Raw genomic sequence first — 19,691 nt, 5'->3', positions numbered from 1 at the left:
CATTGAGAATAATTACACTTTTCATAATAGGAAAAGATGAAAATAGTTTCTGTGAAAGTAAATATTTAATATATAGTTAATATAGTTAATATTTTTAGGAAACCTTGTTGTTTTAAATTTTCTTTTTTTAAAATTAGACCGTCATTAAAATATAAGTTATTTAAGTAACAAGTAATGATTTTTAGCGGAATAAAATGTTTAGATACTCAATAAAGTATAAAATTAAGTTTAAGTACTAAATTTAATTTAATTTACAAATAATAATTTCATACCATCCATTTTTCCATTTCATCCATTATTTAAAAGTCATTTTTGTTAAAAGTTAAAATTGAAATATTGTGTTTTGCCTTATAATTAAAGTTATTGGTACACACTAGTTGATAATAATTAGACAAGATTTTTATTTCGTATTAAAAAATAATATTTGTTATTTCGCATACATTTTAATAATATACGGCTTTAATTATTATAAATAGTTAAAACGATCGAACCAATTTCGGTAATATTCCAATATAGATACTGAGAAATGTAGAATTAATTCAAAATTAATATATATTAAAGACACGTATCATAATTAAAACACTTTGCATATACAATACATCTATACATAGACTCTATATAATACTAAATAAATATAAATGTTCAAAAATATTGAGGGAATATGACGTGTTAAATTTATATTTAAAATTATCAAGTCCATGCCAAAAAAAAAAAAAAAAAAAATTACAACTGTAGGAACTAATATTACAACTTACAAGTATAACGTAGTTGGATTATTTTTATTTGCAATTGATGATATATAGGGAACTATAGACCTAGCCAGGGGGCCACAGGGTATGCAACTGCATACCCTAAACGCCTATGAAAATATCTTATATTCTACTTTTTTGAAGACTGATATTTTTCTTTATAAGTTTATTTTTGCACATTTACATTATTTATTGTTATAGCTTTCTTACATAGGTACCATGAACACGAAGTCTGGCTACACCTATTTATGGAACAATTAATATACTATTCGATAGGGGTGTAATATATACATATTATATATCATAAATTAGATACTGAATTAAACAAATGTACCTAAAATAAAAAAATAAATATATTTTTTTCTTTGCTAGATGTGAGCAGTAATTTATTAATGAAACTCACGGTCTAACTAAACACGGTCCCTAACTTCAATAATGAATATTGTTAAATAAACTAATTAAATTAAATTAAGGGATATTATTGCCATAAATAAATTTAAAATTAAAATTATGATAATATTTCGATCAAGCCTTCAGTTAGTTATAATGTCTATTTATTTAGGCATAATTTAAAGTTTAATCATTTTTAATAACGGATTTTATTGGGCAGTGAATATAATATTAATTAGGGTTCTGTCCTCTAACTTTAGATATTAAGTAATTTTCGGAAGTATTAACATTCCGATAACGGATCTTAACTGGTTTACACCAAAAAATAGCATATTATTATGAAAATGAATTCTCTATATACTATTATCATAATAGTTAATGGTAATATTATAAAATAAGTTTTAATTTTTCCAAAGCAACTAGTTTTTTCAGGTTTTATTTTTAAAATACAAATAAGTTATAACGATCAATGATGTTAAATTCAAACGTGGAATAAAAAAAAAAAAAGGTTCCTATGAATTTCGATTTGTTACGGTGGTTATAATTAATTTATTTAAGCTCAAAAACCGCATTGTTATACTTTTACCTCTGTTGAGCTATGTCAGAACCATATTGAAGGCATACATTTAGATTCCTTTTAAATTTTACCAAATAAACGTGTTTATAAATAATGACGTTCACATGTGAAAATCATAACAAATATTGAGTATTGTATAAATATCGTTGTAAGTAATGGTGTTTCGGTGTTTGTCATCGCAATGTGCTATAAGAAAAATTGAAAGATTTTGATAAATTAATTATTTTAATACCAGCGTTGAACGAGTGAGGCGGTATGCGATTATAGAGGCGATATACAACAGTGAATACCCCACTTCGACAACTATTTCTCTCGTTTATTTTTACGTCTATTTATGCGCTACTCCGGTCTTTCTCTTTCACGCCATGATTTCGATTGATTGTTATTGGCGGGGAGACAAGAAAAGCGCAGTCTATATATTTAAGTGTAACAGATATACTTGTTTACATGTATGAAATCGTGTCTTTTTATGTCAATAAAAACTATCGGCATTTTTTCTTTATAACTATACAATATTATTCGTCTGATTTTTCCGCGGACCTCTTGAGAGACAGACGTCTTGTCGACTTCTTTGTCTTAAACATTGTCTGAAATATTTCGTATAACTGTGTAAATATGTAATGTGTTCGAAAATATACGTTCCGCAAAATAGATACGATTTTTTTGACATAAGTAAACTGACACATATATTTCAACTGTAAGAAGAGCACTGCATCTCGTTTTTATATATAATGTACATACCGTATAACCATTTCAGGTTTTTAATATATACAAATAAACATTTTATACAAGCTAGTTATTTACCGAACAATTTTCTTAATTTTTATTATAAACTATAACTATAACGGAGTATCTTAACAAAGATTAGTTTGTATAGTTGGGAGTAAGAAATGTTCAAATTAATTTACTCATAAGCATGACAATAATTAGATTATAATTATTACATTATGAGAATTATATATTAAATTTCATCATAATGTTCTTAGAAGGCAATGTCTGTTTTTTCAACATTATTCAGTATTGGTGCAATTTTATTATTCAGTAATGAACCTTTCAAAAACACCGATCTATAAGTTAGATTATTAGTGGAAATTAGTGGCGTATTAGAGGGGGGGGGGCAATTGGGGCGATCGCTATAGGGTAATCACCACGTAACGGGTCTGCATTGAATAGACGTTAACAGACGAAAAACAAAATAAAAATTGAAGAAAACATTTTTTTACATTTCGAAAACGATCCATTTTAAAACCTTAACATTTATCTGGTTTGCATATCACGTGCTTAGAAACCTCGAAAATCACGATGACTCTAGCAATTCGTGTACATGTGAATATCACCATCGGGTGGTACGAGCAGAAAAAAACGGTAACATCATTATTTGTATGCTAACGGTATTCGTTCCAATTAAATCCAGTCATATACGTTGCGAGTCAGGAGACTTTTTAATCAGTGCGCGCGCTCGGAAGAAACGTCTCGTCAACCGCGGGCATCGTGCGCCAGACGAGTCTTGTCCCCAAACCTAATCATTATATCACAACTGGTACAACGTAGCACATCAACTATACCTACACGTACCCTTCTCCCGCCAATTATTATTATTATTCTTATTATCCACTGGCTACCCTCGGTCGTAATAAATAACAACAAGTACAAGGGTGCGCGCACAACGAAACGTTATATTTCACTCCGTAATAAAAGTCTATAATAAATTATAACGAACTGGTATTCCATGGACGCGCATCAGAGAATATATTTCTTTGTGTATATATTTTTAAAATAATTTTAAAATCATTGTTTGATACAAGTGGATTTTTTTATCGATTTATATCATGGGTGTTTGTGATATTTATGCAAGAGAGTATATTTTACTCATAAATAAAAAAAAGTGAATTATGTTCTCCAACTATAATGCTCTTCATGTTATCGCTTAAGTAATTCTAAAAGCTTACATTTATGTTTAAAAATAAAATATTGGCTATAATATTGAGTATATAATAAGTACTTAATAAAAAATATACATTTCGAATTATATTTGTTATTAAATTTTAATGCAAAAATATTAATTCACAATTGAAGTACCTAAGCTTTTTTCCTTGCAGTAGTTTACAATAGTTCAATAACTTAAAAATTGAAAATTTCCTACGCACATTTTAAATCGTTTTCACAATCGGATCTAATCGGGATTTATATAAGATGTAATTTTTTCGTATTAGTAGAACCGTACAACTTTGAAAAATATATTATGCACTTAGGTACAATTTAAAGTGATGGTCTGGTTTTTTTTTTTTTTTGTGTGTTAAGATAATAAACTCGGATTCCGTAGTTAATAATCCGATCACTGACAAACGATGGGTATAGGAAGGGGGTAGTGTAGTTTTCGTTTCCTGGAGCCGCCACCGAGTCCAATATGTGCGTGCGAACGTAAGGTGCGTGTGTGTGGCGTGCAAACAGAAAAATGTGTCGACCATTGTCGGTGGTAATATCACTGCATTAGCGTGCCGTGTGAACAACCTGTTTGGAGTAGTAAGACCGTATACGCGCGCGCGCGCAGAGATTACACTATTATTACAATATTATTATTATCGTGTAGAACGCCGTTTAGCGCGTGCGTGCCGTGTCGAAACGGTTATTTCGGGGCAATCGCCCCTAATTAAGCATTTGGGTGGTGAACAGGAATATTCGTACCATCCTATTAATAACCTTTTTTTTTTTTTGCTCTTTGAATGATTACAAGATATATTGATTTATATCAGGTATCGACTGCCCGTTTATCGTTTACTTATTGGAATTAAGACGTTCTATTGAACAGAGAAATACAATGATTTTTTAACGGGCGGTTGGGGGTACTAAAACTGTCCCTGCGTGCGTGCCTTTTCCCCCTACGCTTTTCACGTTACACCCATGCACACACAGTAGTGAAACAGGTAGTAGGTAGGACGTACACGTACAAACACACACGCGCACACGCACACACACGTTTGTCCCGAACAGTTTTCGTGTTGCCGGGTTATCGGCCGGCGACCGACGCGTTACAAGTTACAATAACTATGTTGTTATTATTATTATTATTATTATTATTTTCCTCACAATATTTTATTATACGTCGTATTGTATGCAATAAAATATAATAACAATATATAATGCACACAGGCACTGCACGCACCTTTGTAAACGGCGGCTGCGGCTGTCCATGCCACCACCACCGGGCACCGGCGTCCGCGTCGACCCCGCGCCTCGCTAACCGGCGGCGCCCGACGGTGTTGGCACGTCCCGGTTTGGGGACGGTAGGAGGGTGGGAGGTGACGAGCGCGCGTGATGCGGTACGAGGCATCGGGCGTGCGGCACTGCCGGACAATCCGTCAAACGGCACCGGGTCGTACGTCGTCTCGTCGCGCGATTTTACACACGACCTCCGGTCTCTCGAAAACGTATTCTCTCAATCTTTCGCCCGACACGGCCGTAATGATAACGTACCGGTGTTGTTACCGTTGTGGTTTTTAGATTTTTAACACTTTTGTTCCGTTCAAACGCGTCAACTATTACCGTGCAACAGGAGGACCCGAGTCTTCGGAAAAGACCATTTCTACCGCACGGTCGCGTCCCGAACAGGTACGTACATCGCATGACGATATTCTTAACGGCCGTTGCGCGTTACGCGTCCGTTTTGCTAGGAACGCCGAGAGCTTTAGCGCGGGTTTCGCAGCGGTTTTCCGCCGTCGAGTCGGACGCGTGAACCGATATACGCACGTGCTCCGAACGGCAATCACGTATCGAATCGGTGTCGACCGATACGCGCGTGCGGTTCTATTCTTAGAAAATCCGGTCAGCGTTCGATCGGCATGGACATTGCGCAAGGCGGGTGTATTTTTAACCGTCGAAGAAATGAAATCGATAAAAAAAAAATTCAAAAATCCTTGTTCGCACTTGTCGATCGCCGGTTAAGCGTTTGACCGCGGCCGGCACTTTCCGTGTCCGTCCGTCGACGTCCCGACAACGTCGGCCGTTGCGTTTTAATCGGTCGCGGTCTCCGAGGTGTGAACGAAAACTGCCCGGGGTCGGTACGATCTTTAACTGTTTTTGATTTTGATTTCTCTTCTTCGTTTCTCACATTATCGTCTGAAAACGAAATTTACGAAAAACAACATTTCATTCGCCAATTAGAGTCGCCGGTGTCGCGGAATGTTGTAGACCGCGCAATCGTAGTTGTCGTACGTCGGTTAACGAAGCAGGAACAATCAGCAGTTTTTTCCGATCAATTTTACGTCTAACTGCGGGACCAAACGCTAATACAACGAGTCGACAAACGTGCACGTGTGTTTCTAATGACCCGCGGGCCGACAGGACCAGAACGAATACCTATTTATCTTTACCGTTTTATTGGTTATACATGTTATTAGCGTGATTTTTAAACTTCGTAATCCAAAAACTTGAAGTAATATAACCGTGGTAATGATACATCGTGCTGCGTACTTCATCAACAGCTCGCTGAAAATTAAAATTGTTTTTATTTTAGAAACATCTATGGTTAAAAAAACAATGACTGTAATCTTGTTGTAGTTACAAAGTAATCTTGAGTTCAATTTCATGATTTATACAGCGTTCCATAAATAAAATATACCATTAACGCTAATTTTAGAGCGACACGAAGAGATATTATTTTTATCAAAAAGTTGATGATGTCTTCAATAAACATTACTAATTTAATACATATATTATTCACTATATATTGTACACTATAGTGTTGGTTTATCTATAAATTTCAAATTGTTTTAGTTATTTTAAATGATTTGTAGTTCTATTCCTTTAGTTTTCCCAAGAAATACTTTAGGTTTAAATAGTTTGTGTATTTTTGAATTTTATGTTTTACATAAATATATAGAATTCGGTACATCACCATGTTCGAAGTAAATAACACTTTTTAATTTTGTTTTTATGCGTACAAACGCAATTTGCTAAAACTCTTATCAAGCCATATCTTGTTTAAAGCAATTTTGTCGACAAAATTAATTTGTTTTCGCTTACTGAGCAAAAGACAATCATATCGGTGACAAAATAATTGCTTTAGCCTGGAAGCAACTTTATATTTTATAATTTTGAGTTCGTTAAAGAATTTTTGTTGAATTCGTGTTTTGCAAAAATTAATAATTATCTTATCTTTGATTTTTATTTTAACTAATAGGGTGCACAATTTTAGAATGTGAAATTAAAAAGTAAATTAGGTTAATTGAAAGAGAATCATAATTTATTTTAACGTTTTTTTAAAGGTTGCCGGAAAAATGTTCACCGAGTTATGTTTGCGAATTAGTTATTCCCAGTTACTGGTCTTACTCGTCATGTTTTATTATTTTTTCAAACGAAAACGGAATCTGTTCAAATTAACACATATTGTTCCGGAACCGTAATTTTAATTCGTCACGGCGAGATTTTACTTTCTAAGATTTTTTTTTCGATTCAATTGTACCTGTATTTAGAATTTAATGCCCTTCGACTTAATCTTAAGATTTTTCAACCATATAGTATTTTTGCTCAAATTTAATTAATTTTATCCGTCAATTATTATTTCTTTGGTTTACATAGTTCTTCGACATGTTTTAGTTCTTACACTTGCGTTTAGTATTAATTTCGATAATTCTTGAAGATACTTAAACATTGCTATAGTATCGATTTATAAGATAAATAATGAAATGATTCAATATGTCTTAATCATTATCATTCACAATAATCGGTAAATTATCCAGTAATAAATGTCGTGTCATTATTGTTTTTCAATTGTAGTTAATATTCAAACAACGAAAACCAAAGCCATTATCTAATTAAACAAAATTTGTATGTACCCGGAAGGTAGATGCATGTGATGCAAGTCACACATTAATGAACACCAAGTGCGTCAAAGACTATTAAGATATAAGTTGTAGTGTTTGGCACCTGAATGCGAAAAACGTTAAAATTAATGTTATAGCTGCGTTTAAAAATTTAAGAATAAAATAAATATTAACAACCCTTTTATTATAAAATAAGCTACTCGTATTTAAGCTTGAAAAATATATTTACATAAATAATTTTCAATTATTAAAGTAAACATGTAGTGTAATTATTTTAAAATGTATTACTTACATACGAAGATTAAATAGTTCTAGCTTTTAAACCAAAAAATTAGTTTATTAAAATTATATTATACTTCTAGAACAGTTACATTGTGTAGATTGAAAGTATGAGAATATTTAAAATTTTTTTTTTTGTATTATTAAATACACTTCTTAGGATTTATGAGTATTGGTATCTGTATTTGGCATACGCTTATGATAACTATTATTTTAACACAAATACTGTTTGCAGCGTAAAAATTTTTTGACAACTTTTATTTTATATTTCAGCTATCAATATTAGGTATCACACATTTATATGACTGGTTAAGTGATGGTGCGTAATACACTCGTTTTAATTTTAACTATAAAAAAAAAAATCGTGTCAGTAGTGATAATTCGTTACGGGCCCATTGCCAGGCACTTTTTGTATCATGAATAATAAATGACATCACGTCTTTCCTCCATAAACAAACTTAAATAGTTGTATGGAATTTAAAAAAAAAAAAAAAAACGATAAAGTCAATAAAAGTATGTGTAACTTTTAAGTTATATGTATCGGTGTAAGCTACAAATATGTATTTGTATATTTAGTTCCAGAAATCTAGGAACTGTGATCAAAATAACCCTCGAAGGCTATTAGACTCAGATGCGAAGTATTGCCGAAAGTCGTGCCAATTTTTTCGCACTGGTTTTAAGAAATTGCTCTAATTAAAATTAACAAACTAAATAATTTTTTTAACTCGTTTAATTTTACAATTGAGTGGGATTACTCTCTCTTACTAGTAGTATTTTATTACTTAAAAGCTTAAAATGTTCCTAAATAATAAATTATATTTTTCTGCGTCAACATCAATTAGTTTAGCTACCGCGTTTTCGAACCATAACCGATTTACCTAATAGAGATGATTTCAATTTTCACGTTTTATTCACTTTTCATTTTTCCTTTTTCTTTATAATTATATAAGGAATAGTATAATTGTACTTCTACGGTTCTATAAATACAGTAGATATCGTATTATACCATAAACATTCTAAACACGGGTAGAGAAGAAAAACTATTCACTTAACTAGCCACCTTTTTGTTTCCGTCACGATAAATGTTTATAACTAAGGAGTTTGAAAGTTGCGAAGTATGAACTCATAAACTAATGAGATCGATTCACCTTATCATTAATTAAAACCCTTCTTGATGCATATACGCCTTGTCTATAAATACATATACGCTTAATTTATTAAATATTATTTTATACTAAAGAATAGTTAAAAAATTGTTATAGTTGAGAATAATTTTTACTTTTCTTCGGATTTTATACATCGTAATAAAGTCTCCTTGAATTTAAATAATATTACTATTGGGTTATATTTTTAAAATGCATAAGTTTATTTGAAAGTATATTTCAAAAATAAATTATGGATACATCACCGTTATTGCTATGTGGGTGAGGGTGACACTGACACACCTAAATCATACGCGTAACAGTCAATTATTTTGTAGTCCGTAACCATATTTCCGTTGGTCATTTCCTGCGAATAATACAAAATTCATACTATTACATTGAAAACTAAAATGAGGTATTTTACATACATTGAAATCATCTAAAAGTAACTACATAAATATCATACATTTGTTGTATATATATTGTTTGTCTTAGCATATTCGTATGTTTAGAAATAGAATGTTTAAAAAATGTTTTTTTTTCAGAAATGTACTTGTGCTCTACTTATTACAGTATTATTATATTTTATCATGTTAATTGGACTTATTAATTCTTAATATTAGACAAAAAAGTTTTTCTCTGTTATGTCTGTAGATATTGTTTTATTTTTAATAAAAATATTTAAAAAACGTCAAATAGTAGTTCAGCTATAGTTAATAGGTTTGAATTTCATAAATCGTTTGAAATTTTTTTTTATGTGTTCTTTGTTTTACTTATTACTTATTAGTCAAAATAAATAATGCATTAAATCTCAATAATAAGAAGTTATTATGAATAGTTGACGTAATTGTTTCTAGGATAGTCCATTTATTTAGATGACAAGTTCAATTTCAAACGACTAGCTCCAAATTGATTTGTTTCCAACAGAAAAAAAATTGTTCGTTTACCTTAACTTAAATATATCAGCATTCATGTTAACTTTTTTGCCAAAAAAAAATATTTCCGTTTAAAATGTCTAATATAGGTAACTATTCGTTTTTTTTTCTTATATAATATAATTTGTCGAAAAACAGCCAAATAAATATGATAATATTCATACCGTTTATGCAATAGTAATGTGCTTTTCGTTTATTTAGTTTTGTTAAAGAATTTCAGATTAAATTAACAATTTTAAATTTTCTAACACGCAAGCTTTATTGTTAACATTATTTTTTACGCGCTTAGATGTCTGTTCCGCCGCAAGATCGGAAATTGCAGTTACGTAACATAATTGATATAGAAATAAAAAAAAATAAATAAAACATGTAACAGTTCTTTGACACTGCTTTATAGATTTGATGCTTTCCCATAGATAATAAATAATATAATACGACAGCCCATTCGATACGCACATCATCAACCGTACCGTGGTATCATTGACTTAATCTGATATCAGCACTTATAGAATTTTAGGGTTCTCATAAACGTATTACGCACCAATAATATTTTTGATCTTGAAAATGTTTCTAATACATTTTTTTTAGCGTTGCTTACATAATAAGTTACATAAAAATAGACCTAAATTAGCTTATTTATCATTTGATTAAGAATTTTATTGACGGAAAATCGTACATGAATTGCATCTAAATTTAAATAACACATCTATACGCCGTTTAAATATTATTGAATTTCGATCGTAATAAATGAGTTATTAACTCATTGAGTCAAGTTTGTGATGAAACGTTAAATATACCAAGGTGCTATAATAAAATTGAAATACATTGTTATTAAAGAATTGTATTAAATTGTCATTACTAGACGATTAACTAGAGTGTTCACATTTTGTTCAAAAATGTCTGCATAACATTTATTATTTATTATTTATTAAAGTAAACATGATTTGAACTTTAAAACCGAAAATAATGATACGTTTAGCAGTTATATAGGTACGCAGCGGCCGTGTATTTAGAAGCTAAATACAGTATAGATTAAGCCATCGGCGTGGCGTCGATCATTATCTTACAAAAAATACATGTACCATCCAAATCGTTATATTAAAAATAAATAAACAACTTTTTAGCTCTTACTTATATTGTATTTATGTTTAATGAAAATAAAACCATTTGAGTCCACAATTTCACTAACATATTTTTTTTTTTTTAGTTTTACATACTACATTAGGTTAATGTAGTATGTAAAACTAAGCCAGTATTAATAATTTCAACAAAAAGCAAAAACTTGATTTAATGATTACAAAATATTACTAAAAGTTATTATATATTACAAATATTAAAAATAATATGAAAGATAGAAAAATAAACGATATTTCTGGAAAATATGATATGTATTTACCGGTTTCGATTTAAAAATAATCAAAAGGTACAAAAAAAAATTAGTAATTTTATGCATTAGACATTTTTTATTTATAACTATAAGATTGATTGGTACTTATATATTAATAATAATACATCAAGTAACACGTTCGATGTTTATTAGTAATTTATAAAAGAAAATCACTGCCCCGTATCTCTTGCAGTCTGCAAACTAAATAACTTTTGTGTACATATTTTTATCTGGTGTCTGACGTTACTTAAGAATTTAATTTAATTTTATGCCAAAATTATTTGTATTTTTTTTTTTTATTTCCTAACTATTTCAATTTTATTTTACTGATAGTTTAGAATTGCTATAAAATGACACAGTATATTTATATTTTTAGGTATTCTCATTATTATATTTATATTTTAGCACACTTCTGATGTTTTATGGGCGTTATTTAAATAAAATTAATTAAAATTAAAAATTTTTAATTTGTTTTGTTTTGTTTTTGTAGTAAAAAGTGAACAATTCAGTACCAACACCTTTCAAGAACAGAATGTTACGGATTTGATTACATCCAGCTACGGTGTAGGCCCAACTGACGACAATGGTAGGCCATTGTTCGGTTTGAGAGCTCTCAGGAAAACTAACACCAACCAATCGCTTACTGGTAAATACGCATCATATGTATTATTTAACGTGGCAAATAAATCTATTTGTTCTTTCTTCTTATTTTTGGTATTCAACCCTTAAGGTTAGTTTTTCATTCTACTTCGCTTTTCACTCTTCTCTATATATGCTATTTTATTCACTATTTGGTGGCTCAATTTTTTATTTGTAATAAATCCTACACCAGCCCTTCCTGGTTTTTCATTATCAAAATAGATGACACGGTAGTCGTATTGACCAGAAATCATCCCTAGTATGTTTATGTCCAATCGTTTCAGTTCTAGTTTAATGTTCTCTAATTTGCTAATATTTAGCATAGACCTAACGTTCCATGTCTCAATATTTTTTTATGGATTTCACTTACTAACGACTTGAGAAGCCATGAAACTTCCCCAGCCGACACTAACATTTCCGAGTATGTCTGTTGCTGTAACTTGTAAACCTTCTACTTGATCCATATTGCTTTACTAGAAATTATAATGGGTTCCCTCTCCTTCCACATTGCAGTTGATAAGCCAATATTTGAAATAACTTCAAGCTTCCATCATCAATTCCTTCCATTACCGTTTTGCTGCAAAACTCGCCAATGGTCGATAGTAGTGGTTACTACTGCCCTCTGCTACCTCCTTTTTATTGTATTTTACTCTAAGCAGCAGTTACTGTAGATGCTCAGATAAATATAACATTTATTCTTGTGTTTGGCTCTTGAATGAGTATGATATCTATGTCGTTATGTTTTGACTATAGTGTAGAAGTTCGTCGTTGACTATATGGCTTCTCGCTGCATTTATTTAGATTACTTTCAAATCTATCACGACGAGTTAGTTATCATACATAATTTGTCTTTCTGCACCTCTGGATGATTGCTTTCAAACGTGATGGGCAGTCCAGGTAGTTTGACGATTCATTTATTCCACAATTAACACGTATTAGAGTTGCTCTGCAGTTTGTCGAATCGTGATATTTTTTTTTCGAGGAACATATCATACGAGTACATGTTTGTATGATTGTCGGACAGTACCGACAGTACGATATGCCCGTGTCTCTGACATATGTAACATCTGGACACTTGATCTTGTGGCTGTACTCAGTAGTATATCATTCCTATAAAGAATTGTTTATCAACTTATCATTTATAGATAGCAAAATCTACTTGTATTAGCAAGAATACTCTTCTTGACATTAATTTTCCTAACGGTGATATTTTTGTAAGAGCGTTATATTGATTCTTATAGGTGTCTCTGAGCTCTGAATTTTAATTTATAAGATCATCAATTAATTCTTCAGCTGTGAATTCTCCATCGACATTGTAAATTAGTATTTTTGGTTTGAATGTTGTCTGCATGACAATATTTAAATCGCATTGTACTATTGCTGCTCTTATATATATATATATATATATATATATATATATATATATATATATTTTATATATATGTCTCCAGTTATTTTGATAGTATTGGTTACCATTATCTTTGGTGTAAGATTTCTTTTTAATATTCCTGCATATGCTAGCTTCTTTAATTCTATGGATGTTTTACTCTCAGTCTTTTTTATTTTGAGTTCTGTTTCAACTTGCTCATTTTTAGTTCAATCTACGAGTATATTGGAGCGAGGTCTGTTGTTTTTTTTTTTTTTTTTGTTACAGAAGTAAATTTTTCTTCTTCTCTTGCTGTTTTTGGTCTTTTTCTCTCTCCTAGTCGAGATGATATTGGTTGAAGTGTTGTCTTATTAATTTTGCTGTAAAGCGTTTTTAATATCTGTCTTGTAGTTTTCTTACATTATCGAAAATAGTTTTTCTATTTGGTTTAGTTTTCCTTCTCATATTTTCTATTCCATCATGGATCGTATTTCATTTTTTTTTTTTTTTTTGGAAATATTTGTTTTTAATTTTTCACATAGTGATCTATGTACTTCTATGTGCTTCTATTATTTCCCGCCGGTAACTATGTGTTTATTTACTTTTTAGACTTTAATAATACTTAACAACAAGTATTTAGTAATCTTTTGAACATTTATTCTTTACTGTTAATAATTTATATCGTTTTTATTTTCTCGTTGTTTTTCTAGCAAGCATTGTAACTGACAATCTCGTTGATACGTCCGTTTCTGACCATAAAAATAAACCGCTCTCTGGTTTGAAGGCATTGAAAGGTGAAAACTCAGTACAAGAGTCGAGGACCGTTCATCAGAAAGTTTCCGAACAAAAAGGTGGTGTTGATCAATTGATCACCGACCACAAAGGTAAACCGCTGTTTGGACTGAAAGCATTACAGAGTATTGGTAAAAACGAAGAAGAACCTATTTACGAAGATATGCCAGAACCACCGGTATCTCCGCAGCTGAAAGAGCTAGTTCTAAAACACGAAAAACATGCTAGTATGTACAGTTTTTTTTTTAACATTATTTTACGTTGTTATTGCCATAAAAGGGTTGACTATCAGAACGAATAATCCAACCTAACCATTAACTAGGCGTTTCTGAATATTTTTTTCTGTTGATATACTATCCAGTAATTTTGACTGTGTTGGTATTAGAAACTTGAAAACGTTCCGGTCTTTTAAAAAAGTGTATCCATGTTAAATATTCTTTTAATTAAATGTTGATGAAAAAGTGTAAAACATTAATGAATTTTATAGTTAAATTCATTGTTTGTCAATGACATGGTTTTAAAATATGAGATCGAATTCAATTTTTTTTTTAAATTTTTTTTAACTATATATAAAATTGAAACAGCTTAACTTACTCGAAAATAAAAGTTAATCATTTATATTATAATTATAGTATCTATATAACTGAGATGGACAACTTAAAGTAATCGTAGGGTCAATTTATAACATTTTAAGAACAGACGGGTCAAAGCAAAGAAAGTAAAAAAAAAAAATGTCATTAAAATTGATAGTTAGCATTTATTTTATAATATTTAATTTTACGACTGAACCAATACAATAAAATAAATACCTAATACCTATACCTAAAATGCTATGCTTATATGGATATATAATTTTTTAATTAAAATTAAATACCAATAAATGCTAAAAATGTTTGAAGTTATTTTAAAATGTAGCACGGCCAGATAAAAAAAGAACATGAGTCCTGTTATATTGTTGTTATATAATGTATTTAAGAAGTGTATAAAATACTTATGTGTGTTTGTTGAATTTTAATGTTTTTTTTTTCTTTAAAAAAAAAGAAAATTTAGATATTATTAGGTACTTATTATAACTGAAAAACGATGTATTATGGTTTACTCTTTTTCTAATATAATCTGTAATATTTAATTATATTAAATTTCAAATATTTTCATCTTAATAATAAAACATAAAAATTGATCAAATTATTTTACTTTTTTAGTAACTGATTACTAATAAAAATTTTTGTCTAAAAATATTTAAATAAAACTAATATTGTTAAGATAGTGTGAAACTAATACGCGTAAAATAAGTTTATTTTTTTATGATTATAATTTTTTTTTTTTTAGAAGAGAGTTCTAAGTTTGATGAGCAACCTAGACAAAAACCAAAAGCGAAATTTAGAGATAGTTTTATACTTGATACTAAAGATGAGGGGTTGTATTCTACTTTTGAACAAAATGGATATACAGACCCCAATTCAATATCATTGCATTCAATTATAAAAAAATCTGAAGATGATAATTGCAATGGTATATATAGAAAAATAATTTTAACTGAAATTGTGTTTAATAATATATTAATTTTTTTATTAGAAACTATATTGAAGACAAGCAAAAGTCAGTCAACAGTTTTTCAGTCAAAAAGTGTTATGAGATCTGATGGATCTGGAAAAGTTTCAGTTACACAAGACTTCTTGAAAGGTTAATATGATATTTTATATATTGTTTATGCTTTTTAATACATTTAACTTCATAAAAAAAATTTTATGACACGATTATTGCCGAATTTATATTATATTTTCTGGTGTTGCAATGACATGTGATCAAGCGTTAGGCTAGGTGAATATAAGACAAATTCAAATTGGACTTCGTCCAATACGTAATTAAAATACAAAAAAATCTAGAAGCGCTTCTTCAAAAGTCGTTATTTGTGTATGGTAACAGCTAGTGCTAGGACCATATATTTCAAACGTTCAACTTAGTGCTTTTAATTTTCTTCATTTTATATTTATAAATGAATCCGTCTTGGGATCGTGTTTTAAACATTGGCCTAGTTTTCAGCTTTCTAATATTTTCATATGCATGGCCTGTAGTTTTTTTTATACTTATAATAGCTTTTGTAACTTTACGAATTTCACAAATACAATGGGAGCATAATTTACTTTTAGAAGGTAATTTTATTATTATGTTACAAAGTTATATGATTTAATTTATATTATGATTATATATTTTATTATATTTTTTCTTAGGTGAAGTATCTTCTGTGAATGATCAAGAACCATCGGGTAAACTTACACGGGGACATTATACCTATCAGAGCCCCGATAATTCAGATCTCAAAAAAGGTATTGCTAAAGTTACTACAGTTACTACTCCCATCGGTAAAGGCACCGGTCCTGAAATTACTGAAATTACTGAAGAACTTAATGAGTCTGATAATATTGATGGTAACAAAGTAGTGAAAAGAAGTCGTACTAACGACAAATTTGAAAGTATCCAGAAGAGATTCAGTCAAGAAAATTTTGATCGAGACAGTAGACGTTCGTCAAAAGAATCAAATGGTTACGAAAGAACTGAAGATTCAACTCAGAATACGCCGAGAACGAGTTTAGTACGCGGCGATTCAATCAAGGCACTTCAACACAAATTTCAGCAAGCCACTGGTAATTGATAATAGTTATTATGCTTTTATTGTATAATAATTTATTTTTTATTTTTATTTTCAGTTTCATCTAGTTTGAAACAAAACAGGTCTTCTAAATCTGATTCAACTAATAGTAATAGACAAGTTGAAGAAAAATCAGTAACTACTAAAGTAAATGCTTCAAAAAGTAGTGTAACTGCTTCATCATTTCTTGATAATAGTTCAAGAGTGACTGGTGTTCAAGATGTTTTAACTAGAATGCGAAATGCTGATCTAGGTAATTAGAACTTTTGGTTTGGAAGTGTAATATACTGATACTAATTATAAATTATTTGTTTTAAATTATAGTTGTTGAAAATGGTGATACCAATGAAGACATTGAAGCCCGTTCACTGCTCAACAAGTTTTTAGGTGCATCAGTCATTCTACATGGTATGGAACATGGAGGACAGTCTCCAACATCTAATCCTTCTGCGACAACGACAAGCAGTGCATCACTTGTTAATCAGGTGGAAAAACAAAGGGCTCAGGTAAAATGTTCATGCTCAACTTAAAAAAATCAACCTATATTTTTATGCATTTGTATCAGTTCAAAATTAATAAAATCGAAATGTAAACCATGATACTATTGGGATAAAATATTTGTGTAGTTAAATATATTTTGTTTCTGTTAAATTTCAAAATATCTTTATCGATATTTATAGCATAATCTATTGTTATGTATTCCGTCATAATATTGACAAAGACCTAAGAATTGTTTTGTTAAAATACCATAAGGTGATAAATGCATAAAAATATTTTAATAACAGTTAACAGTTAGTTTTAATAACAATAAATTTAGAAGAAAATCATTAATACTTTTATTCAAATAAAACGTAAGCTTATTTTTAATTTCCAAGCTTAAGGTAAAACTAAATCTAACTTATTTTAATGTAATTTAAAAAGTTCTTATAGGTATAGGAAATATATTTTATGGATTTTAAAATAAATTAATATTACTTAAATGATCATTGACACAGTTAAAAAATATAAACTATATATTATAAATTATATCTATAAGATCTAATGTTTATTTTAAAGTAAATTTACTTTTTCTGGTACAAATAAAAAAGTAATTTTTTTTATACTTATAGAACAGGAAATAAATGAATATTAGGATAGTTAATTTTTTTATATAGTTATCTTTTTTATTGTCAATAAATTTAATATTTAATATAATCGTCCAAAAATAATATTTGCTTATAATCAAACCGTTTTTTAAAAAAAAATGTAATCGTATTTGAGAATTTATTCTAGTGATGTTAGTAAAATTCGTGTTCAGTATATTTTTAATATTGTTAGTATTAATATTAAAATAATAAATAATAAATAATAAATAAACTGCAAGATATTGATAGTATGAATAATTACAGTTTAGTGTTGAATATTTTTACTAAAAAATAGTAGGTATGAACAAATTTGTTAAATAATGATTGATTTTTGTGTTTAATACAATCGTAAAAATGTTTTTTTTTTATTTATAGTTTGGAAAATATTTAACGATTGCGTTTATAGTTATTGCGCATTTTCTCTAATGTTAAAAATAGCTATTCCTTTTTTCGTCTTAATTTTATTTTAGTTATATTGAAGTATCATTTTTTATAATTTCAATGTACATCTATGATACCTAATATTTTAGATTTTGAGTGAAACAAAGACTGTATTCGTTTTACCATGAAGTGTGCTTTTTTTATTTATGTTTTTAATAATTAAATTTATTAATAAATCGATAGATGAACCAATCATTAAATATTTTAAATTATTATTTTGTAAAAAACAATTGATAATATAATTATGAAATTATTGTTGTTACCAAAACTAATTTAGTAACTATATAATTTTTTGAAAAGATTGAGCACTCATACATATTTCATAAAACTCAACCCAAGTTGATTTAATTGTTATATTAAGTATAATACGTAGTATTTTACAAACACATACGAGGAATCATCGATTAACAGTGACGAAGTAAATAGTAATGGAGATTTTATATCCTTTGTTTTTAAAATAATCGCTCATCCCATAGTAAATTCGAATTTTTTCATAAAATGATAATGAAATGTATGTTAACGTAATTTACTTAATAAATATTACAAGCTTAGACGATATGGATATTAATATCCATTTAATGTTTTATACTTTTCACTGTTCACGGTTAGTAAATGTTAGTAAATGTTGCATTGTGTGATTCATTTCAATATAATTGCTAATCAGATATTAAAACATTAATTAGATATCATTTAAAAACATTAAGATCTTATAATCTAAGGTACCTATCATGTATTTCAAACATTTAGTACAGTTTTCTATCGAAAAAAAATATTTTAACACCAATTTAACTAATATTTTTCCATGTATTACTATCTATATGAATCGAGTTATTACATTTTTAAAGCAGTTTTCTATTAAAATTCCTATTGATATTATTGTATTTATTTTTTTTTTTTTTTTTTTTACACGGAACATAATATGACGTGCATGTTATTATTATTTTATTATTATTTATATATGAAAAAAACGAACACTGTGAATAACGTGCATCATTTTTGCTTTTATTTTAGTTAAAGGTCATCGCAGTTATTGAACACAATTACGAATTAAAAAATTAAACAATACGATTAGATGATAATTATTTTAAAAGATTTGTCAACAACAGCGCGGCAATACTATGACGAACAAAAAAAATATATCGTATTGGGTACCTACCGTAATACGCCATGTTTACTCGAATACGAACAATAGCCGTTACCCACAATAAGTAGTTACTTAGTTTTGGAACGATGATTTGTATTATAAATACAGATGATTACATACATATACATACATCTTATTTATGTAATCATATGTGTTGGGATATATGTTGTGGTTTGTTATAATATAAATACGGTGATGACTGCTCCGTCGACTTTCCGTCTCACCTCTTTGTTTGCATTGCTGCGACCGCCGCG

The 19,691-nt window shown here is 29.2% G+C and overlaps 1 protein-coding gene across 7 annotated transcripts in view; it reads left to right on the top strand.

Moving 5' to 3' along the window:
- Positions 1–19,691, top strand: part of LOC112679599 (calponin homology domain-containing protein DDB_G0272472-like) — a 50,620-nt gene that overhangs the window by 17,084 nt on the left and 13,845 nt on the right. For all 7 annotated transcript variants that reach the window (XM_025549469.1, XM_025549472.1, XM_025549471.1 and 4 more), the window contains exons 6-12: positions 11,772–11,927; positions 13,997–14,305; positions 15,408–15,590; positions 15,654–15,761; positions 16,310–16,723; positions 16,787–16,981; positions 17,053–17,234. In XM_025549469.1, the coding sequence (XP_025405254.1) occupies positions 11,772–11,927; positions 13,997–14,305; positions 15,408–15,590; positions 15,654–15,761; positions 16,310–16,723; positions 16,787–16,981; positions 17,053–17,234 (1,547 nt within the window). The remainder of the gene's footprint in view (positions 1–11,771; positions 11,928–13,996; positions 14,306–15,407; positions 15,591–15,653; positions 15,762–16,309; positions 16,724–16,786; positions 16,982–17,052; positions 17,235–19,691) is intronic.

Source organism: Sipha flava, unplaced genomic scaffold (genome assembly GCF_003268045.1).
Source record: "Sipha flava isolate LNK unplaced genomic scaffold, YSA_version1 164_pilon_pilon, whole genome shotgun sequence".
Classification (NCBI taxonomy): domain Eukaryota; kingdom Metazoa; phylum Arthropoda; class Insecta; order Hemiptera; family Aphididae; genus Sipha; species Sipha flava.
The sequence above is the reverse complement of the archived record's forward strand: the minus strand, read 5'-3'. Positions and strand labels throughout refer to the sequence as shown.